General features: G+C 55.5%; 1 protein-coding gene and 1 long non-coding RNA gene across 2 annotated transcripts; both read right to left on the bottom strand.

Annotated features, from left to right (window-relative positions):
* Positions 1 to 1,990: 1,990 nt before the first annotated feature.
* On the bottom strand, positions 1,991 to 10,616 carry LOC122105214. The gene is made up of 2 exons (XR_006147008.1): positions 10,583 to 10,616; positions 1,991 to 2,093 (listed from the first exon to the last, which is right to left on the bottom strand). It is a non-coding gene; the product is annotated as an uncharacterized LOC122105214 (long non-coding RNA).
* Positions 6,944 to 9,442, bottom strand: Cd248 (CD248 molecule). The gene has a single exon (XM_042676360.1). It carries the CDS (start codon positions 9,440 to 9,442, stop codon positions 7,145 to 7,147), a length of 2,298 nt encoding a protein of 765 aa, XP_042532294.1. The 3' UTR covers positions 6,944 to 7,144.
* Positions 10,617 to 22,606: the final 11,990 nt, after the last annotated feature.

Genomic DNA, 22,606 nt, shown 5'->3' on the forward strand with positions numbered 1-22,606 from the left:
GGTTCGATTCCTCAGCACCACATAAGCAAAAAGAAAAAAGCCGGAAGTGGCACTGTGTCTCAAGTGGTAGAGCGCTAGCCTTGAGCTGAAGAGCTGTGGGACAGTGCCCAGGCCCAGAGTTCAGGCCCCACAACTGGCAAAAAAAAAAAAGAATCTCATAGTAGCCTGGTGCTGGTGGCTCAGGCCTGTAATCCTAGCTACTGAGGAGGCTGAGATCTGAGGATCAAGGTTTAAAGCAAATCCGGGCAGGAAATTCGGAGAGACTCTTATCTCCAATAAACCACCAGAAAACCAAAAGTGGTGCTGTGGCTCAAGTGGTAGAGCACTAGCCTTGAGCTGAACAGCTTAGGTACAGTGCCCAGGCCCAGAGTTCAAGCCCCATGGCCCCCTCACACACAAAAAAAGTCATAGACTTTTCTTCCCAGGTTAGTTTTGAACTATAATCCTTAGATCTCAGCCTCCTGAATAGCTAGAATTACAGATGTGAGCAACCAGTGCCCAGCTTGTTTTATAATTTGTTTGTGAAGTAGAATATCTGGAACTTTTCCCAGGCTGGTCTTAAAACTCATTCCTCTCCTGTCTCAGGCTCCCAAATAGCTGGGATTATAGTCATGCACCACCATGCCTGACTGAACCTCTGATGTGAGCTCCAGACATGGCACTCACGTGTCTTTGGGGACAGTTTTGTACACTTGGATATCTGACCCGCACCCCCCACTGATAAGCCAATGCCTCCCCCTAGGTCTCCCCACCTCTCAGTGTCTTTAAGTTGGGAGCCAAATTTCAACATGAGTGAAGGGATTAAGCCACAGTGATAATCATATGGTATCTACCCACAGTGCCTTCTACATGTCTACGCCCATGAGTGGCACCACACAGGACACAAGTAGCCCAGCAGCCATGGTCAGCCAACCATTGGCCAACCAGCCAATGTCTGGGACCTACTTGCTCACCACCTCTTAACTGTGCTCTCCGACTTGGCCTCTCCACCCTAGGGAATTTTGCTGCTCATCTATCTAGCCTCTCTTGTAGCCTGCCCTCTAGTATAGCAATATTTCAATAAACGGATTGAGTAGATGAGAAGGCAGTTTTATTGTGAATAAAATAGTGACTACTATGGCATCCATTTTTCCCAAATAAGAAGGCAAGGACAGAGCCATTCGGGAACCTGTCAAAGGTCCCACGATCATTAAGTAAGCTGGAATCAATCAGAGCTGCAAGATGCAGAATGCCACTTAGCCTCCTGATTAAAAAAAAAAAAGTCCCTGAACTCAGCCCACTAGTACATATCTGTAATCCCAGCTCCTTGGGAGGCAGAGGCAAGAGGGTCTCAAGTTCAAGGCCAGCCTAGGACAAAATTAGCCAAACCCTAGCAAGAAAAAACCAAGACTTAGGTGTGTGGCTAAGTGGTAGAGTCTAGTATTGTGAAGCCCTGGGTTCAATCTCCAGTACCACCACCACCACCACTACCACCACCACACACACACACACACACACACACACACACACACACACACACACCAGATTCACTGAAGCCAAACCAAACCTGCACTCTTTGGGATCGAAAGCAGCACCTCCTTTAGGAATCAGCTGGAGCTCACCTTCATAGGCACTGTCTTATTCATGAGCAATATCCACTAAAACTATAGACAACTGGGGCTGGAAAGGTGGCTCAGTGGTAGAGCGCTTGCCTTGCATGCTCGAGGCCCTGGGTTCGATTCCTCAGCACCACATAAGAAAAAAGCCAGAAGTGGCACTGTGGCTCAAGTGGTAGAGCGTTAGCCTTGAGCTGAAGAGCTGAGCTGAGGGACAGCGCCCAGGCCCAGAGTTCAGGCCCCACTACCGGACTCAAAAAAAAAAAAAAAAAAACTATAGACAACTAACTTCCTAAAGGAAGAGGCAAATACTAGCGCCTTTGTCCTCTCTGAGAATCTGTGTCTTGCAGACAGTTTCTTTTTTTTTTCTACTTAGTTTTTTATTTAGTTAAATATAAAGGCCCAGTTAGTCAATTTATTAGTCAAGGCAAGACACGTGAACTACACAACAGGGTTTAAAAAGCGGTTTGTCTTGTAGTTCTTTGATAATCACACCCTCTCCCTCTCTCTCTCTCTCTCACACACACACACACAAAAGCACACAAAAGCACACACGCACACACACACACAAACTGGTAGAGCATTCTGGATACTGAATTCCCCCCCATAATCTTATAAATGCATGTTCACAATCTGGAGTATTTTGAAAACCATAAATTGGACATGACCAAATAATTAAGACATATCTGATGAACTCTTACAACGATTGACTTTAAACTATAAAAAATGAAAAGCATACAAAAGTACAACAAATTTAACACATCTTGAAGAAAATCAAATTGTAACTCAATTTCCTGCCTTTTCAGATATGACTAAGAAAAAAATTACAGTAGTAATTGCAGACAGTTTCTGAGAGGTGAATATCTTCTGATTAAGACATGGATCTCTTGCCAGGCATGGCTGAGGTCTGAGGATTGAAGGTCAAGGCCAGCTTGGCTTTTTCACTCAAGGTTGATGTTCTACCATTTAAGCCACAACTCAACTTCCAGCTTTTTGTTGGTTACTTGGAAATAAGAATCTCACAGAAGCCGGACATCAGTGGCTCACACCTGTAATCCTAGCTCCTCTGGAGGCTGAGATCTGAGGATCTCAGTTCAAAGCCAGCCCAGTCAGGAAAGTCTATGAGACTCTTACTTCCAATAAACCACCAGAAAACCAGAAGTGGCGCTGGGGCTAAAGTAGTAAAGCACTAGCCTTACGCTGAAGAGCTGAGGGACATCCCAGGCCCAGAGTTCAAGCCCCATGACCGGAAAAAACAAAAAAACAAAAAAACTCGGACTTTTCTGAACCTTGATCCTCAGATCTCAGCCTCCCAAGTAACTAAGATGATAGGTGTGAGCCATCCCCACCAAGCGTCACTGTTTTTTAGAACCAGACTCTCCCATCTATAGCAGCCAGGGCACTGAGGTTGGAAATGCACTTGGAAAGAATTCAACTTCTCAGGCCTGAAGTTGCTATTGGGAAAGCTGGTGCTTGAGCTCCACAAGGGGCCCGACATGGGCTGCAGAGGGCGCCTAGTGAGAACTTAGCAGATGATGGGTCCCATCCATGGTGGCTCCCAATCTGTCTTAGAAATGTTTGAAAGTATTTTATTGAGCTCCCAGTCCTAACTGACCTTAGGAGCTGCCTGTGGTGAGGCAGTTGAGTGGAAAATGTGTTCAGATGCGCTGAGAGACCAGTCCAGCCTCAGATGTCGTCTGACCATCAGCCCTTCCCTACAATCTATCACCTTCACTCCCTACACAGAGCTCCCGAGCCAAATCCACCAATCCCACCAGGCAAACATGCACCCTAGGGAAAGTGCCCACAACTTGAAAGGTGGACCTGAACTTGAAACTTGAAAGGTGAATCTGAACCTAGAAAATCTGAGATCAGGGCTAGGAAGGTGGCTTAGTGGTAGAGTGCTTGCCTAGCATGCATGAAGCCTTGGGTTAAATTCCTCATTATTACATACACAGAAAAGGCCAGAAATGGTGCTGTGGTTCAAGTGGTAGAATGCTAACCTTGAGCAAAAGAAGCTCAGGGTCAGTGCCCAGTCCCTGAGTTCAAGCCCCAGGACCGGCCAAAAAAAAGAAAAAAGAAAAGAAAATCTGGGACCATCAGAATCCCACCCACCACTCTAAGGGCTGCCAAGCCCAGTGTGGTGGCTCAGGTCAGTAGTCCTAACTATTCAGGAGACCGAGGTCTAAGGATTGTAGCTTAGACTGAGCCCAAGCAGGAAAATCTGTGAGATTCTTATCTCCAGTTAACCACCAAAAAGCCAGAAGCCAGAAGTAGAGCTGTGGCTCAAATGGTAGAGTGCCAACCTTCAGCAAAAAGCTAAGAGACAGGGCTGGGAAGGTGGCTCAGTGGTAGAGCGCTTGCCTTGCATGCCTGAGGCCCTGGGTTCAATTCTTCAGTACCACATAAGCAAAAAGGAAAAAGCCAGAAGTGGCACTAGCCTTGAGCTGAAGAGCTGAGGGACAGTGCCCAGGCCCAGAATTCAGGCCCCATGACCGGACCCAAAAAAAAAAAAGCTAAGAGACAGGCCAGACCTTGAGTTCAAGTCCTAGTACCAGCACAATAGATAGATAGGCAGATAAGATAGATAAAACTCAAGAGTGTCTCAGTTTACAAAGAGGCTTAAAGGATGATATGATAATCCCCTGGGGATGGACTTCCAAATACAATTAAGAGCACAGTCCTCAGGTGCGGTTAAGGGACATCTATCAGATATTTAAGGGACACAACATCTAACAAATTAAGCAACTATTTAGGGAGCACTGTGTTTCCAGCGAACGGCCCCAGTGAATCCTTGCGGTGGCTGCGTATCGGAGGTGCTAAAGCCAGGTGGCGCTAAAGGCCGATTCTCCGACGCCATCTGTCCCGCTCCCCTCCTTCCGGAGAACCCGGGATCCTGAGGCTCCGTGGGTGAGGGCGCCGGGGCCTCTTGTTGCGTGTGTGTGTGTGTGTGTGTGTGTGTGTGTGTGTGTTAGAGGGTGTGTGTGTGTGTGTGTGTGTGAAATCCCGTGGGTGAGGGCGCCGGGGCCTCCTGGTCAGAGGGTGCGTGTGTGTGTGTGTATTAGAGGGTGCGCGCGCGCGCGCGTGTGTGTGTGTGTGTGTGTGTGTGTGTGTGTGTGTGTGTGTGTGTGTGTGATCCTGCAGGGTCTTGCATCTCAAAGGTGGAGCCTTGCTGTGGGCGTGGTCTGTGCACAAGGGGCGGAGCCTGAAGTCCAGGTTGGGTCCTACAACCTGCGTGGGCAGTGCTTGTGGGCAGGACATTTTCTGGTGGCCGGACTTAAGGGCGGGGCTTCTCAGCATTTTCCCGGCCGGGCCCGGGAGGGTCGCCGGAGGTGAGCCATTACCTCTAAGTGAAGTGTGTTAGCCCTAAGTAGGTTGAATTCTTCCCCGCGTGGGAGCTCGGCGAGGGGGCGGGGCTCTCATCGGGGCCGAGGCCCGCGGAAGAGCTCTAGGGAACTTCGCGAGTTTCCTGGAAGGCGGGGTTTTCTACTGGACAGAGTTCATATCCCCGCGGGATTCCCTGCAGAGTCCCAGACTCCGAGCCCGGGCGGGGCCTGCAGTTGTGGCTCATCAAAGAGAGAGAATGTGTAAAGTCTGGGCGGAGTTCATACCTCGGGAAACACTAACGATAGCCCGCGCCGGCCTACTCCGGGGGCGGGGCTTGGGGCGAGTGGGCGGGGCTGATATGATGAAGGGGCGGGGTAGTGGTTCTGTAGGCATTTCTGAGCTGGCAGGGGGTGAGGCTTGTCAGCTTTGATGGGCGGGGCCTATGGAGTGCTTCCCGAGGGGGCGTGGTTCCTGTTCGGAGGGGCGGGGCTAATAGCGCCGAGTTCCCCCCCTCCTCCGCCGAGTCCGGCCAGGGCAAGGCGGGGCCTCAGTCCGTGGGCGGAGCCCGGGCGCGGCGCAGGCAGGGGCTCTGCCCTGGGAGGCCGTCTGTTTAGGCCCGCACGCAGCTCCGCATCTGGTGCTCATTACCGGATGACAAAGAGCCGGCTCTGGGCCCCCTTCCCCACTCCCATCCCCCGTCCGACTACAGTGCATTTAACTCTTCCCTGTCCTCAGGGCGCTCTGGACGTCCTGAGCAGGGTTACGGGGCGGGGGGAGGGGGCCTCTAGTCCTCCAGTCCCCGCAGACTGTGTCATTCCCCGAGCTGCGACCTCACCTCCCTCCCAGACTCAGGCGCCGGGATAGCTCCGGGACTCGACTTCCACCCGGCAAACCTCCCTGGCGGCGTCTCGGAGGTTAAACCTGGGCAGGATCTGGCGGGGGCGTCTGGTTTGAGTTAGGGGAACGTGAGAGTGGCGGCTGGGGGCGGCGCGTCGCGTTCCCTCCGCCCCCTCTGCGACCCCCTGGGCTCGCCCCCAGCTCCAGCCCCGCCTCCCCTCTGCCCTTGGGGCTCACTCCCCTCGCCAGAGGGATCTGGGTAAGGAAGGGGCTCTGGGCCACCCCAAACTTTGCCTGTCGAGATGGTAGTGACTGCTTTGCCCCGTTTTAATTAGAGACTCCGAGAGGCTGAAACTGAAAAATTATAGAGGTGGTGGGAACCGGCGCCTCCCCCGCCCAGGTCCTTCCCCTCCCCCCCAAGGCAGTGAGGCCAGGGTAAGGGAGGTTACCCCACAGACCGTGTGATCTTTCACCAGCCTCTGCTCGGGATCCTCACTCCAGCTGGAGTCCACTGCGTTCTCCCCATCCCCACCCCGCACGGAGAAGAGCAAAGGGCGCTGCCCAGGGAGCTTGACCTAGGCTGTTCGTTGTGGCCTCAGTCGGCTCTCCTCATCCCAGTCTCCGGAGGCTCTGATTCCTGCCTTCTCTCCAGAGAAGGGAGAGGAAGGAGGGAGGAACGCCTCCAAAAGCACCCAGGAGGCAAGGGTGGCAGCATCCTTGGGTGACTCTGAGCCCCAGTGGCCCTGACTTGTGAGCAAGGATGGAAAGGAATGTTCAGGAGAAAGTTCACGGGAACTCAACATACACCCTTCTCTCCCTTGAAGCACCAGCTCCAGAGCCCACTTTTTGGCTCCAGTCCCCAGGTTAGCTCCTGTTCAGTGGAGCAGAAGCCCTCACCCCAGAGTGCTCCCCCAAATTCAGCACTCCTTTCTTGAAGTTTCAGTCAAAAGAGGAACAAATATGGAATTCTCTCTCTGGCAAATAGCAGACTTTTGGGCTTGCAGTGTGATGGTAGGCAAGGCTCTGCCCTCTCTGAGCTCTTGCTTCCCCGAGAATCCCTGAAGCATACCCTTTCATTAGGTGGGGAGGGTCTTACCTTACCTAGACAAAGGAAGATCTGCTTTTCTGAGACCTCCCAGACCCTCCCCTCAAGCATCAATGGGGATCAGGAGCTTTGGGTGAGGTTGACACCCCATTTATTGGAGGAGACCCCAGCACCTAGTGGGGGGTTTTAGTGTGTCCTCTGCCACAGGTGCTGGGCCCGGCAGGCAGAATGCCCTCTGTCCAGCTGGGCAGCCCCCCCCCCAGAGGTCCCTGGTCCAGCCTCGGCTGTGTCCAGCATCTGTGTCCCTTCCCCCGACCCCGCAGGGGGAATCTGTGCCCCGTCACACACTGGTTCTGCAGGTCTGTACCCCTGTGATGCTGCCCCTGGGGGGCATGGGGTCCGTGGGGCCCTTGCTGCCAGCATGAATGACCCAGCGGTAGCAGTCAGTGATGCTTTTGTTGGGGGCGTGGGGGCCGCAGCGGGTGCAGTACACGATGCCCAGTGCAAGCAGGACCACCAAGAACACACATGTTGGTACCAGCAGTGCCATGAGCAGCCAGCGATCATCCCTCTGGCTTCGACCTGCCAGACCGGCCTCTGCCAGAGCTGTTGGGGCTGCTGTGGGCACCACAGAGGGCAGCCAGGGGGCCAACCTGGGACCGGGCCCTCCTTCTCTGGGGAGGTGGGGGACATGGGGCTGGGGAGAGTTGTTGGCTGAGGTCTGGTTCGTGGGGCCTTCTCGAGGAGGGGGGAGGCTGGGAGGCTGGGAGGCAGCAGGGTGGTGAGGGACTGAGGTCCTGAGGGACCTGGACATGGTGGACAGTGAGGGCTGGACTGTGATCATAGGAAGCTGGGGGGGCTGGGTTCTGAGCCCTGGGAAACCTGGGGCCAGTGGGGGTTGATGGCTGCTGCGAGTGGGGTCCTGAGGGACAGGATCAACCGGGATTGGAGGCTGGTGAATGATGGTCTGGGTGTCAGCCCCTTGGGCGTCTGGAGACCTAGGGGGCTGGGGCGCAGGGGCCAGCTCTGGGTATCTGGCTGAGATAAGCGGGGGCTGGCGGGGAGGGGGACGAGCTGGCAGAGTGGAAGAGATAATTCGGGGCTGGTGGGCAGAGTGCCGATCTGGAGAGCCGGACTGGACCCTGGGGATCTGCTGGTCAGGGGGCACAGCTGGGCTTGTGGCCGGAACCATGGCGGGTCGGAGGGCAGGGCTCAGGGGCTGGCGGGTGGCCGAGAAGAGAGGGGTCTGTCGGGCAGAAGGTCGTGTGGGACGGGTGGCAGAGACCACCACAGGCCCAGTGGCTGACAGCACTGAGTGGTAGGGCACCCTGGGGGCGCTGAGTGGAGGCGGCCATGTGGGCTCTGGGTAGGGTCTCCTGGGCTCTCGGTCCTCGGGGAAGCTGGGTTGATAGGGCAGGCCAAAGTCGGGTGGTGGTGTAGACTCCATCCACAGGATCCCAGGCTCCTCTGTCCAGCCGCCATCGAAGACCTCCCAGGCCTCTTCTACTTCCTCCCCTTCCTCCCCATCGTCCAGCAACTCATCTCTCAGGTCCTGGGACGTCCGGGTGCCCATGGCCCCCGCGGGGCTGCAACTGATGCCGTCCTCCTCCAGCTCGTGGCCCTCACTGCAATAGCACTCGAAGCCACCGACGTAGTTGACACACATCTGCTGGCACACGCCGGCGATCTGGCACTCGTCCGTGTCCACGCAGCGGTGTGGCTCATCCTCGGCTGGCCGGAAGCCCAGGCGACAGTGGCAGCTGTAGCCCCGCGGGCCGCCGGGCTCGCACTGCTGCTCACAGGGGGCCTGGGCGCAGGGGTCGTCGCAGCCGCGCCCGTCGGCGGCCAGGCGGAAGCCCTCGGGGCAGCGGCAGGACACGCGGCCGGCCGCCTCCTCCACGCACTCGTGCTCGCAGCCCCCGTTATCCGGCCCGCAGCCGGGGCCGGGGCACAGAGGCCCGGCCTGGGACCAGCCCACCCCGCCCGCGGGCTGCTTCACGCACAGCAGCGAGGCTCCTCGGCCGGCGCGGCACTGCACGGCGGCCACCGAGCCGAAGGGCAGCCACTGGAAGTCGCTGGAGACCAGGTGGAAGGGCGTGGTGTAGACGGCGGGGCCGTCCTGCCCGGCTTCGTGCGGCAGGGCCGGGCAGGCGCCCTCGAAACCGAACTGGCACAGGTAGCCGTCCACCGCCAGCGTGCAGGAGCCCTCGAGCCAGCGGTGCTCCCCGCCGGCCTCCAGGGCCACGCAGCGCTGCGCCGGGCAGGGCCCCCCGGACGCCGGCTGCGCCCAGTTGGTGAAGGCCGTGTCCTGGTCCCCCGTGGTCCACGTGAAGCCCCGCAGCGGGCGCTGCGGCTGGCACTGCCGCGCCTGCCTCTGCAGCCCGAGCCACAGCAGCCCGCCCGCCGGGCCGGCGCCCACCAGGCCGTCCACGCGCCGCGCCTCGTCCGGGGTCCGCGGCGTGGCCAGGTCGCCCCCCAGCTCGCGGCAGGCCCGCCAGGCGTCCAGGAAGGTGCGGCGCCGGGGGAAGAGCGCGTAGCAGCTGCCGGGGCCGCAGGTGGCGCGGGGCTCGGCGGCCCAGGGCGCCTGGCCCAGCGCGGGCACCGCCGCGGCCCAGGCCAGCAGCAGGCGGAGCAGCATCGCGACGCCCCCCGACTGGCCGGCCCGGGCCCGCCGCGGCTCTTGACGGGGAGGAGGGCCCGGGGCCGCGCGGGCGGGCGGGACGGGGGGCGGGCCCCGCGCCGCTCGGCCCTTGTAAGGCTCGGCCTGGGGCGGCTGCCAGCTCCCCCCACCGCTCCCGCTCCCCGGGGGCCGCCGGGGCAGGAAGCAGCGGGGTGGGGGGCACGGAGGGGAGGCGGACGCCGCTCACGGCCGCCCCCGGGCCGCCCCCCCCCCCCCCGCAACACCGACACCGGGCTGGGAGTCGGGGAGAGGGGGGAGCCGCCGGCCTGCGAGGCAGCCCGACCCTCAACCCCGGCGCTGTCTGCGGCCGGCCGGGGCGGGCCGGGGCGGGGGAAGGGCTGGGGGGGGGGCAGGGCGCTCCTTCCAGAGCCCGGACCCGGGAATCGGGGCGCCAGGCTCCCAACGCCCCTGCACTGGGCTGCCAGCTGCGTGCCCCGCCATTCTTCCCCAGCCACACGTGTGCCAGGCACACGTATGTGTGTGTGTGTGTGTGTGTGTGTTGCTCTCCCAAGACTCGCAGGGAGCCCCTGCCTCTCGTGCCCCCCTTCCCCCCGCCGCAGATCTGTAGACTCTGCACCCCAAGAGCCCCAGGGCGGCCGGTGGGGGCCCGCGGCGTGGCCCTGCGTGGGAACCCGCAGCCTCCACCGCTCTAGCCGCTCGCCAAACCCCTTCCCCTTCCATTCCACTCCCGAGATCTCTGCCTCGGCCGGCCGGCACTGGGGGAAGCAGCAAGGGGGAAGGGCGAGCCTTCCTTCACCCTAGCTCAGTCTGGGGCCCTGGGAACCTGGGCTTGGAGGGGGAGGAGGCAGCCCCCAAACAGGAAATGCCTCTCCGGGCTCCTGCTGCAGGAGGGCAGGGTGCAGGGGTTAGGGGCTGGGTGGGGGCTGGGCGGCACTCAGGGGTAGCAGCGCAGGCTCTGAGACTGGTGGTTTAATGGCCGTGGGCTGGCATGAACACATGCACCATGCGACCCCCGACCCCGCATCCCACGTGGAGCCCTGCTCGCCCCCCAGGTCCTGCTGAGTTAGCCTGGCTACATTTTCTTCCCATATCCTAACAGCAGGGTGCAGTCGGCAAGACACACACACACACACACACACACACACACACACACACACACACACACACACACGGCAGGCGCTGTTGTGATGGGTGATAGAGTGGCATGGGCCAGGGGTGGGTGACAAAGAAAGTGATGAGAAATGGTCAGATTCAATATTTAGTTAAAAAATTAAGCTAAGAGAATGATCTGTGCATCAGTAGCAGAATTAGAATCTGGACCCAGGGCAGCCTCTAGGAGCCATTCACAACCCAGGGGTCAGAGCCTCTTCTCCATCTCCCCACAAGAAAGCTAATTTGTTTTCTCTTGCTATTTTTTAAACTAATGAATTAATTTCGTCTTGGGGTTTGAACTCAAGGCCTGGGCACTGTCTCTGAGCTTTTTCAGCTCAAGGCTAGTGCTCCCACTTTGAGCCACAGCACCACTTCTGATTTTCTGGTGGTTAATTGGAGATCAGAGTCTCCTGGACTTTCATGCGCTGGCTGGCAGGCTTTGAACTGTGATCCTCAGATCTTAGCCTCTTGAGTAGCTAGTATTACAAACTTGAGCCACTAGACCCTGGCGGTTTGCTTCCTTTTCTTTTTCTTTCTTTTTTTTTGGGGGGGGGGCGGTAATGGGGTTTGTGTCGGTCATGGGGTTCGAATTCTGGGCCTGGACACTGTCCCTCAGCTCTTCAGCTCAAGGTGAGTGCTCTACCACTTGAGCTACAATGATACTTCTGGGTTTTTCTGCTTATGTGGTGCTGAAGAATCAAACCCAGGGCCTCATGCATGCAAGGCAAGCACTCTACCACTGAGCCACTTTCCCAGGCTTTCTTTTCTTTCTTCCTTTCTTTTTGGTACCAGTCCTGGGGCTTGAACTCAGGGTCTGGGCACTTTCCCTGAGCCTTTGTGCTCAAGGCTAGAGTTCTATCATTTGAGCCACAGCTCCACTTCTGACTTTTTTTTTGGAGGGGAGGGTTAGTTGTGGTGCTTGAATTCTTGGCCTGGGCACTCTCCCTCAGCTCTTCAGCTCAAGGCTAGTGCTCTATCACTTGAGCCACAACAAACACCACTTCCAGTTTTCTGGTGGTTTATTGGAGATAAGAGTCTCACGGACTTTCCTGCCCACACTGGCTTTGAACCGTGATCCTCAGGTTTCAGCTTTCCAGTAGCTAGGATGACAGGTGTGAGCCACCGGTGCCTGGCTTCTGACTTTTTCTGCTGGTTAATTGAAGATAAGAATCTCTTGTAGGGCTGGGAAGGTGGCTCAGTGGTAGAGTGCTTGTCTTGCAGGCATGAGGCCCTGGGTTTGATTCCTCAGCACCACATAACCAGAAAAGGCCAGAAGTAGTGCTGTGGCTCAAGTGGTAGAGTGCCAGCCTTGAGCTGAAGAGCGGAGGGACAGTGCCCAAAGACTTCAAGCCCCACAACTGACAAAAAAAAGAAAGAAAAAGAAAAGAATCTCATAGACTTTCCTGCCTGGGCTGGCTTTAAATTGTCATCCTCACATCTCAGCCTACTGAGTAGCTAGGATTACAAGTATGATATGGGGTTATAGCTGCCTCAAAAGCCTTATAAGAAAGGGAAAAGGGAGGAAGAGGTACAGAGCAGATGAGGTTGATTGGTTTACTTTATATACACGACTAGAAATGTCCCAATGAATCTCCCCTTGTAAAACTAATGTAGCTATCTTAGGGTGTTGGTGTCTTATGCCTGTAATCCTAGCTACTTAGGAGGCTAAAATCTGAGGATCAAGGTTCAGAGTTCACTCAGGCAAAGAAATCTGTGAGATTTTTGTCTCAAATTAACCACCAAAGAATTGGATGTGGAGCTGTGGCTCAAGTGGTAGAGCACTAGCATTGCGCAAAAAGGGCTCAGAAACAGCACCTAGGAACTGAATGTAAGCCCCAGAACTGGCACGCATGCATGCATGCACAGTCCTCCCCCCACACACACATGTGCGCACACACGCACACGTGCACACACACACACACACACACACGTATGTCAGATCCTGTGGCACTCCTCCTCTGTTCTGAACTCTGAAAGGTCCAAGCCTAGGCCCACATCTCCCTCAGAGGAAGCCAGAATCCTTGCTATCTGATCTGTCCCCAAACTGCTCATCCTCATCCCCGCCCGCCCTGCCCCCTTCACTTCCTCCTACTCAGCCACTCTCACCTCCATTCAGGTCCTTAAACTCATCAGGCCCTCTGCCCAGGTCTCATGCTTTACTGGTCACCCTGTCTGAACCATTCATTCATCCTGCGATATCCAAATGCTCTAGTCTTCATTTTCACAGGTCTCAGTTCAAGAGCCCAAGTCCCAGAACTCACCCAACATTGTTGCCACCCCCTCCTCCCCGCTGGTATTCTCTGCCTCTGTCTTCTTCCATTTTCCCCCTCTGCACCTATACCTATGGTATGTACTTAGTTGTTGATTTCTTTTTAGCCAGAGTCCTTTTAGTTAGAGTCCCTTAGTCTTGCATTACTGATACTCAGGGCCAGGCTGTGATTGTAAGGTATTTAGGGTTAATCCTGTCTATTAAGATGTGGCTAGCATCAGTTCAGAAGAAACCATCAAATATGTCTCTAGAGGCTGGGAAGGTGGCTCAGTGGTAGAGTGCTTGCCTTGCATGCCTGAGGCCCTGGGTTCGATTCCTCAGCACCACATAAACAGAAAAAGCTGGAAGTGGTACTGTAGCTCAGGTGGTAGAACACTAGCCTTGAGCTGAAGAGCTGAGAAACAGTGCCCAGGCGTAGAGTTCAAGTCCCATGACCACCACCAACACAACAGAAGTGTTAGTCTTGAGCAAAAAAATGTGAAGGGGCAGTGCTCAGGCCCTAAACTCAAGCTCCAGTACCAGAAAAAAAAAAAAAAAAAGGTTGTTGAATGACTGCATGAAGCTCAGACAAATGAAGAACTTGGCTCCAGGAGATGCAATGGGAAGCTGAGATTCCACCTAGAACCAAAGCTACTTGTTTCCTACACTCACTTCAGTGCCCTCATGATATCACCACATCCCTACATCCCTGGGCTAGAAAGATCCCTGGCAATCAGCAAGTCTGTTTGCAGATGGGGAAACTGAGGCTCATAGAGTCTCAGGCTGGAGCCAGGAGTTCCTGATTCTCTGATTCATGTTCTAGTCCTCTTTTGTGTGTGTGTACATGTGCAGGTCCTGGGGCTTGAACTCAGGCCCTGGGTGCTGCCTTTGAGCTTTTGTACTTAAGGGTACTTTACCATTTGAACCACAACTCCATTTCTAGTCTTTTTTTGTCAGTCATGGGGCTTGAACTCAGGGCCCGGGTGCTGTCTCTGAGCTTTTTTTCACCCAAAGCTAGCACTCTTATCACTTTGTGCCATAGCTTGTTTTCTGGAGAAAAGAGTCTCACAGACTTTCCTGCACAGGCTGGCTGTGAACCGAGATCCTCAGATCTCAGGCTCCTGTGTAGCTTAAGATTACAGGTGTGAGCCACCAGCACCTGGCACATTTTTAGGTTTTTGGGGAGTAGTTAATTAGAGATAAGAGTCTCATGGACTCCCTATCCAGGGTGACTTTCAACTTTGAAGCTCAGATCTCAGCCTCCTAAGTAGCTAGGATTACAGATGTGAACCACTGCCACCTGGCCTAGACATCTTTTGGTAGCTGCAACCTGCAGCATCATTTGAGTAGTGTCAGTGGGAAGAAGGCATTCTGGGAAGAAGGCCTAGACCAAAGCCTAAAGTGCTGAGATATGGAGCTCAGACAGATCTGTCTGGGAATACAGAGGACGCACTGGGCCTGGAACAAAAGACTTGAGAGGGCATGCAATGGTGAATAGAGAGAAAGGGAGAAGAGATTGGTCTGAGAGGCTGGGACTCCATTGTGGGCCATGGGAAAAGGGGCACAATGAGCGCTCTTCCATGGCTGATGGTTGGTGGGTGGAGAAGAACCTGAGGCCAGGGACCAGTTAGGACTCTGTTGCAATCGGCTGAGAAAGGGAAGAGAGCTGGCTGGGAACCTAGCAACAGGGCGGGCCAGGCTGGGGGAGGCAGCCTCTGGAGGCTCCTTGGGGGCCGTCCTGAGCCCGGTCCAAGGGTGTGGTAAGCCCAGTCATGCTTCGGGCAATGGCCAGTGCTGGGCGTCTAACAAGAGGCTGCAGGCCGCCTGGCAAATGGGCAGGTCAGATCAGAGGTCAGGACCCCAGCTTGCTTGGGGATGAGAGGTTGGGGGACGTGCAAGGAAAGCAAGAAGAGGAGGGTCAGAGGCCATATTCCAGATGTACCAGCTGGGCCTACTTGTAAGGAGAGGGAAGTCTAAGCAGGATGAGGATCCCGGAGCCGAGGAGGTGCCATCTCTAGTCCCAACAAGGGAAAGGGTTTGGGAGATCATGAATGAGACTCATGCTGGGCACTGGTGGCTCAGAATCCTATAATCCTAGCTACTGAGAAGGCTAAGATCTGAGGATTGCAGTTCAAAGCCAGCCTGGGCAGAAAAGACTGAGACTGAGACGCTTAGTAACCATCAGAAAGGCAGAAGAGAAGCTGTGGCTCAAATGGTAGAGCTCTGAGTGGAAAAAAGCCAAGGGACAGCATTCAGGCCCTGAATTCAAGCCCCAGTACCAATATGAAAGACAGAGACAGAGACAGACAGAAAAACTCAGAAATATTCCTAGGAGTCCAGTTTAGGAGGGGGCTCAGCACTTACCTGCCCCCTCTAGATTGGAGGTACCCTAGTTGGGATTGGGGATGAACCCATATCTGGGTTTCAGGAGCTAGAGAAGGAGCTAGTTGAGGTTTTGTTCTTTTCTGCTGCTCTGGTTGGCCTGACTCATCTTGATTCATCCATAGCACATAACAGATGCTAATTGATGCAATGTACGCTTGGAGAGCTAGGTGGTCTAGTGGGTGGCTCATGCCTGTAATCCTAGCTACTTAGGAGGCTGAGATCCAAGGACTAGCTCAAAGCCAGTCTAGACAGAAAGCCTGAGAGAGTCTTATCTCCAATTAGTCACCAAAAAGCTGTAAGTGGAGTATGGCTCAAGTGGTAGAGTGCTAGCCTTGATCAAAAAAGCCAAATGAGAGCAGCAAGGCCCTGCATTCAAGCGCTAGCGCGCGCGCGCGCACACACACACACACACACACACACAGAAACTTGGACAAGGACTTAAGGAGGTTTATTGATGATTGAACAGATGCATGGGTGTCTGTGTGAACATCCGGGTGTGTGGGTAGATTCAGGCTAGATGATGCATATATAGATGGATGCACCATGGGTGGGTGAGTGCATGGGAGGATGGGTATACGCACAGAAGGACGGTCAAGAGGGAGGATGGATAGAGGGATGGATGGATGGGACAGACTCAGACGATGGAGGCAGGAAGGAAGGAGCAGGTGGATGGGCATGTGGGCGAGATGCTTAGATACAGGCAAAGTGGTAGGCCTGGCTCATCACTTATGGCCACCATGATGAGCGTCACACTCAGAATGGATCTATGTCTCTGCAGAAACACAGCCCAGGATGGCAGGACAGCTGGAGTACCCTGCAGGAGCCTGGGTCTCCCTGGCTGGGGTGCGGGTAGGGGTAGAGAGTTGGGTGGGGGGCAGCAGATCAAGATGCAAGGTATCTCTCCAAGTGGGGGTGGGGTGGCCGGGGCTCCCGTGTGTGGTCATGGCCCAGATGAGAAGAACCTGCCTCCAGAGAGGCAAGGGAGCTGAAGCTCACAGCCCAGGAAGAGATCCTGCAGCCTCCGGGACAGGGAGAGGCTGAAAGGCATTGCATGTGCCCACAGGGCAGAACGGGGAAGGCAGCCTGCAGAGGGGCTGGCCTGGAGAGGCCCCCGAGGAACAGGCGGGCGTGGGGGAGGTGGGGTGAGATTGGGGGGCGCCCCCCAAGCAGGCGTCCTGGACAGCCTTGGCACGCTGGACCGCTGAGCCAGCACATTGCTCTGTGTACAAATCACCTCCTTTCCTCTGTTTGCTTCGGTCCCCTCCCCCACCACCCTCCATGTCTAAACTCTTCCCAAACTCCCCAGCCTTGGAGCTGTCAGGAGGAAGGGCTGATGGCAGGCAGGCGGGAGGTGGGTTGGAGCCAGAGGAGGGGAGAGGTGGGAGAGGTTCCACTCGGGCAGGAGTGGGAGAAGGAAGGGCAGAAGGAAAGCCTCCTCCCCTCCCCACAAGTTGGTGCCACACCCTATGTGCTTCTGGAAGGAGAGACCGCCCTACAGGGAGGGGGGTCGTGTTGCTGGAGACAGAGAGCCTCAAAGAGAGAAACAGACTGATAGAGAGGGCGTTGAGGAAAGAAGGGGGTGCTGTCCCCCTCCTTAGCACCCCAGAAGGAAAGGGTTGTGGTAGCTGGAGGCAGGGGGTGGGGCTTTGCCATGGAGACTCTGTGCCTGGTGACAATGTGTCTCTCGGTGCGTGCATGCTTGTGCATATGTGTATGTGTATGCATGCGCGCATGTGTGCGTGCTTGCTTACACAGATTTGGCCTGTGTGCACAGCTGGGTGATTGCTGTGTGTGTACACCAACAAGTCCACACTTGCACCTACAACTGTGAGAATGAAGCCCTGGTCCCCGCCACTGCACAACCTGGACTTGGCTAGGAGCTCAAATGCTGACCTGAACATCTGGGCACATCTACACTGAAGAAAGATGAATCGCCGGGCGCCGGTGGTTCACGCCTGTCATCCTAGCTACTCAGGAAGGCTGAGAGGAGGATCACGGTTCAAAGCTGTCCCGGGCAGGAAAGTCCGTGAGACTCTTATCTGCAATAAACCACTTTGAAAACGGGAAGTGGAACTGTGGCTCAAGTGGTGGAGAGCTCTCCTTGAGCAGAAGAGCTCAGGGACAGGACCCAGGCCCAGAGTTCAAACCCCATGACCAACAACAAAAAAGACAAATCTTGGAGCCCCTGTCTGAGCTAGAGGGGCCAAACTTGGCACTCAGCCCTTCCCAAAGGCAAGGGGCCTTTTCTTTTTTTTGAGGGTGGACTCTGCCTGAGTTGGTCACCTAGGGAAGGAGTCTCTCCCAGTGCCGGAGGTCTTTCAGGTGGCAGTCTCCCTCCCCCCAGGCCCGGGGAGACTAGAGAGTGGATTGTCCAGTCTGCCGTCACAGGGAAAAGTCTCTTTCACCAAAATCTTCCGGAGTCCCAGTTTCCTCCTTCCTGCCCCACCCTACCTCTGGAACTTTCTCTGAAGGCTCTTACTTTCCCTTCTCTTCCTGTCCAACCCCTTGTCCTCTGGCCCCCTCAGTGTCCCCTGGGCTTTCTCAGGTCTCTCCCTCTCTCTCTTCCTTCTCTAGCCAGGGGTTTTCTTGGGTCCTGTTTTCTTGGAATCTTTGTTTATCTCCTGCCCCTAGGACTGTCCCCTGGTTGGTCTAGGATTTGCCTCTCTGCTCTCTGTGTTTCCACACTCCAGTTGTCTCCCTGTCTCTGTCACCGAGTCTCTGGCTGGCTGTGGTCCCTGGGTGGTCCAGCCTCCCTCCTGTCTCTTCCTCCCTGCACTGCACTGCTACCCCCACCCCCTCCCGCCCCGGTCTGGCGTGGGAGCCAGGTCTGGGGCTGTGACCAGGCCCGGAAAGAGAACCCGAGCAGACATGATATTTATGTTGGGACTTCAAAGTACAGCACAGGCTGCGGTGGGGGGGAGGGGGAGCTGGAGAGTGAAAATCAGACTGAAGTCAGCTCAGGCCCCTCCCTGGTGAGAATCTCCTTGGTGACCCCCCCCCCCCCCCCCCCCCGTGGGATACCAAGCCTCAAGAGGAAGGGCAGAATTCACTATTTTGGTACTGAGTTCCAAGAAAGGCTCTTCCGGTGCCCTCATCCAGCCCCAGCCCAGTCCTTTCTTCCTGTTGCACTGTTGCTGGGGCTGGAGGCCCCCACCTCCTTTGAGCATTAGCCTGGTTAGGGAGATCAGGGGTCCTGGAGTGGCAAGAGCAGAGGGCTCGATCTCAGCAGGAAAATATCCCTGGCATGGGGACAGCCCGTGAGTTCTCACTCTCTGGCAGAGGCCTAGCCTGGCAGGGCCTGGCGGGTCTGTAACCCTGTCAGCCCCAGCGGTGGGGACAGGAGGACTCTGAAGTCCACTTGTGGACTGAGGGCCTACGATGGGCCGTCAAGATCACCCCACCCCTGCCCTCTGCCCTTGCCCTAACCCCAGCTAAAGACACCCAGCTGCTGGGGCTGGAAAGGCTTGGGGTCCACTATGGTTTCAGGCGGGCGGGGCGGGGCAGGGCTGATTGTCTCATTCTGCAGCCCAGCTCTGGGTCCTAAGCCCCTCCCATGAGCAGCACCCTCTGGAGGGCACCCTTTCAGGCTGGATCACCCTTGCAGGAGGCAAGGACTCTTCCAGTCTCAAAACTCTGGACCCCGGACCCTCAAGGCCAAAGCTCACCCAGGCCCCCCGAGTCCCAGCCCCTGGACCAGTGCCTCCCCCAGATCCTCATGGCTCTTCCAGTGAATCAGACTGGCTGGAATCTGATGAGCTCAGGCTGCCCCGCCCAGCCTGCCTGCTTCAGCCTCCTGCCTGGCCCAAGGGGTCGCCACGCCCCTCACAGGGGTCTTCTCAGAGACTCACAGCCCCCTCCAGGAGCCACCAGGGGCTGGGATGGGGGAGTAAGGCTGGAATAGGCAAGAGCTGGAAGGGCAGTTAATCAGGAGAGGGGCTTGGCCCTTCTGCGCTGACTCCAAAGCATGGGGGGGGGGGGGCAGGGGACTGCCAGGATGGTTTGTAGGAGAGAGAGGCTATATTCTGTCTCAAGAGCATGCGTGGCTGTCGCTAGGCCCTGGAACTCATACCTAGAATCCTAGCTACTCAGGAGGCTGAGATCTGAGGATCATGGTTTGAAGCCAGCCTGGACAGGAAAGTCTGTAAGACTCATCTCCAATAAACCAGCAAAACAAAAAAACCTGCCAGAAGTGGAACTGTAGCTGAAAGTGGTAGTGCACCAGCCTTGAGCAAAAACCCCAGGGACAGCGCCCAGATGCTGGGCTCCAGCCCCAGGCCTGGCGAGCGCGTGCATGTTGCACGCACCCACACCCACACAGAGCAGGTATGTCACTATAACTTAGCTGGGTTGGGTCAGGGAAATTTTGTGCAAGGAAGTCTAAATGTGTCAAGAAGGCCCCACGTAAGCCGGGTGCTGGTGGCTCATGCCTATAATCCTAGCTACTCAGGAGGCTGAGATCTGAGGATTACGGTTCAAATCCAGCCCGGGCAAGAAAGTCCCTAAAACTCTTTTTTTTTTTTTTTTTTTTGGGTCCGGTTGTGGGGCCTGAACTCTGGGCCTGGGCGCTGTCCCTCAGCTCTTCAGCTCAAGGCTAGCGCTCTACCACTTGAGCCACAGTGCCACTTTCGGCTATTTCCTTTTTGCTTATGTGGGGCTGAGGAATCGAACCCAGGGCCTCAGGCATGCAAGGCAAGCACCCTACCACTGAGCCACCTTCCCAGCCCCTAAAACTCTTATCTCCAATAAGCCACCAGAAAACTAGAAGTGGCGCTGTAGCTCAAGTGGTAGAGCTCTAGCCTTGAGCTGAATTGCTGACGGACAGCGCCCAGGCCCAGAGTTCAAGCCCCCACGTAGCCCATCATTGGATACTGGGTCCTGAATGTGTCCTTCCAGGTTTTGTTACTTGGGCATATGGGTGCTGCACACATACTGTGTGTGGGAATCTGGGTCAGGGTGTGTCTGAGTACTGACTTGTGGGTGTGAACCCAGGTCACAAGGCCAAGGTGGAGGGTGACACGTAATGAGGGTGGGTCGGGGTGGGTCTCAGTGACTGTCATCCACTCCACCCCTCGGGCCATCCCATAGGCCCCTGGGCTTCTGGACTCACTGTCCTGGCTCTAGAACCTGGGACAGGAGGCTTCCCCTCCTCCGGCCTCTCAACCTCCTTTCCCAGGCTGGCTGCTTTCCTCCTGGTCCCGCTGGCCCTGCCAGAGTCTTGAGCAGCCACAGCTGAGGAGGGCACCTGGCATGGGTTGGAAATGAGGCGTGCACACCCCCTGGTGGCAGCGATGGGGAACAGGCCACCCCGAGAGTACAGAGGAAACGTGTTGGCAGACGAGTCTTCCCGAGAATCTTTCAGTTCCTAGCATTCCACATACATTTGCACGAAGTGCCAATTCTGGCCCAGGCATTGTTCCGGGCCCCGAGAGCTCCGGGAAGCAGGCCAGCGTGGCTCCGGCACGCTAGTGGGGGGAGACAGACAGTAAACAAACTCACAGATAACTAGGGCAACTTGAGAAGTGCTCAGCATGACATTTCCAAGCAAGGAAATGACTGGCTGTCCTCAACAGAGTCCTGTCCTGCCCTATAGTAGTGGATGCAGGACAAGGGACAAGACCTGTCACCCTTAGAGTCTTTTTTTTTTTTTTTTGGTGCTTGTTTTGTGGCCTGAACTCAGGGCCTGAGGGCTGTCTCTCAGCTTCTTCTGCCCAAGGCTAACGCTCTCTCTATCACTTGAGCCACACTTGCACAAAGGGCTTTTTTGGTGATAACTGGAGATAAGAGTCGCTTAGAAGGCAGGGTGCTGGTGGCTTACGCCTATAATCCTAGCTACTCAGGAGGCTGAGATCTGAGGATCGTGGTTCAAAGTCATCCTGGGCAGGAAAGTACGTGAGACTCTTATCTCCAATAAACCACCAGAAAAACGGAAGTGGCAGTGTAGTTCAAGAGCTAGAGTGCTAGCCTTGAGCTGAAGAGCAGAGGGACAGCGCCCAGGCCCAGAGTCCAAGCCCCATGACTGACAAAGAAAAAAAAAAAAAAGACTCTCACAGACTTTCCTGCCTGGGATGGCTTTGAACCAGGATCTTTAGATCTCAACCTCCTGTGTAGCTAGGATTATGGGAAGGAGCCATTGGCACCTGGCCTAGAGCCTTGATTTCTTCTTCCTAAGGATGAAGATGCAAAATCACTAGTGCAGCTGGGGCGGAGGGTGCTTGTCCACACTGGAGTGTGTGTGTGGGTGTGGGTGTGTTGGGCTTGAACTCACAGTCTGGGCACTGTTAATTTTTTTTCCCTTAAGGTTAGCACTCTCCCACTTGAACTCTACTTCTGGATTTTTAAGTTTTTATTGCTTTGGTGGTTAATTGGAGATAAGAGCTTCGTGGACTTTCCTGCCTGGCTGGCTTTGAACTGCAGTCTTCAGATCTCAGCCTCCTAAGTAACTAGGATTACAGCTGTGAGCCACTGGCACCTGGCTTCAATTGTTTTTTTTTTTTTTAGAAATGGCGACACTATGCGACACGGGTGGGTTTGAACTTGGGATTCTCCTGCCTCTGCCTCTCTGGTGCTGGAATTACAGGCATGTACCACATGCTTATAATTAAGAAATTAAACGAGTCTTTGTGCTGTGTAACTTGTGTGTGTGGTGTTCCAAGTTTTTGCCCCATAACAAGCCACTTTGACACAGCAAGCCTCGGGCTCCTCATCAGTAAAAACGGGGCTAACCTAGTCTTCGGCTGACCTATTATTGTTTGCTCTGCCTGGAGCCCCAACTGCTGTATCATATTTTCTTTTTTTGGCCCCTTATAGTGTCTGGGCACTGTCCCTTAGCTTTTTTGTTCAAGTCTGGCACCTTGAGCCACTGTTCCATATCTGGCTTTTTTGCCTGTTAATTGGAGATAAGAGTCTCATGAACTTTCCTGCCCAGGTTAGCTTCGAACAGTGATCTTCAGGGCTGGGAAGGTGGCTCAGTGGTAGAGAGCTTGCCTTGCATGCATGAGGCCCTGGGTTCGATTCCTCAGCACCACATAAGCAAAAAGAAAAAAGCTGGAAGTGGCGCTGTGGCTCAAGTGGTAGAGCGCTAGCCTTGAGCTGAAGAGCTGAGGGACAGCGGCCAGGCCCAGAGTTCAGGCCCCACAACTGGACCAAAAAACAAAACAAACAAACAAAAAAAGAACAGTGATCTTCAGATCTCAATCTCCTGAGTAGCAAGGATTAAGGCATGAGCCACCATTGCATAGCAGGGCCTCTTACTGAACTGGTCTGAACTCCAGAGCAGCCAGGTAAACCAAAAGCTCCAGTGGGCAAGGCCTGACAGTATTCCTGTGAGCCATTGTTGGGGATGGGGGGGTGGGGTGGGGAAGGGCTGTGGAACTGGA

Source organism: Dipodomys spectabilis, unplaced genomic scaffold (assembly GCF_019054845.1).
Source record: "Dipodomys spectabilis isolate Male_0828 unplaced genomic scaffold, ASM1905484v1 ptg000030l, whole genome shotgun sequence".
NCBI classification, from domain to species: Eukaryota; Metazoa; Chordata; class Mammalia; order Rodentia; family Heteromyidae; genus Dipodomys; species Dipodomys spectabilis.

Coding starts and splice junctions, on each gene's coding strand:
- Cd248 (XM_042676360.1), bottom strand. CDS start 9,442: ATGCTGCTCCGCCTGCTGCTGGCCTGGGCCGCGGCGGTGCCCGCGCTG.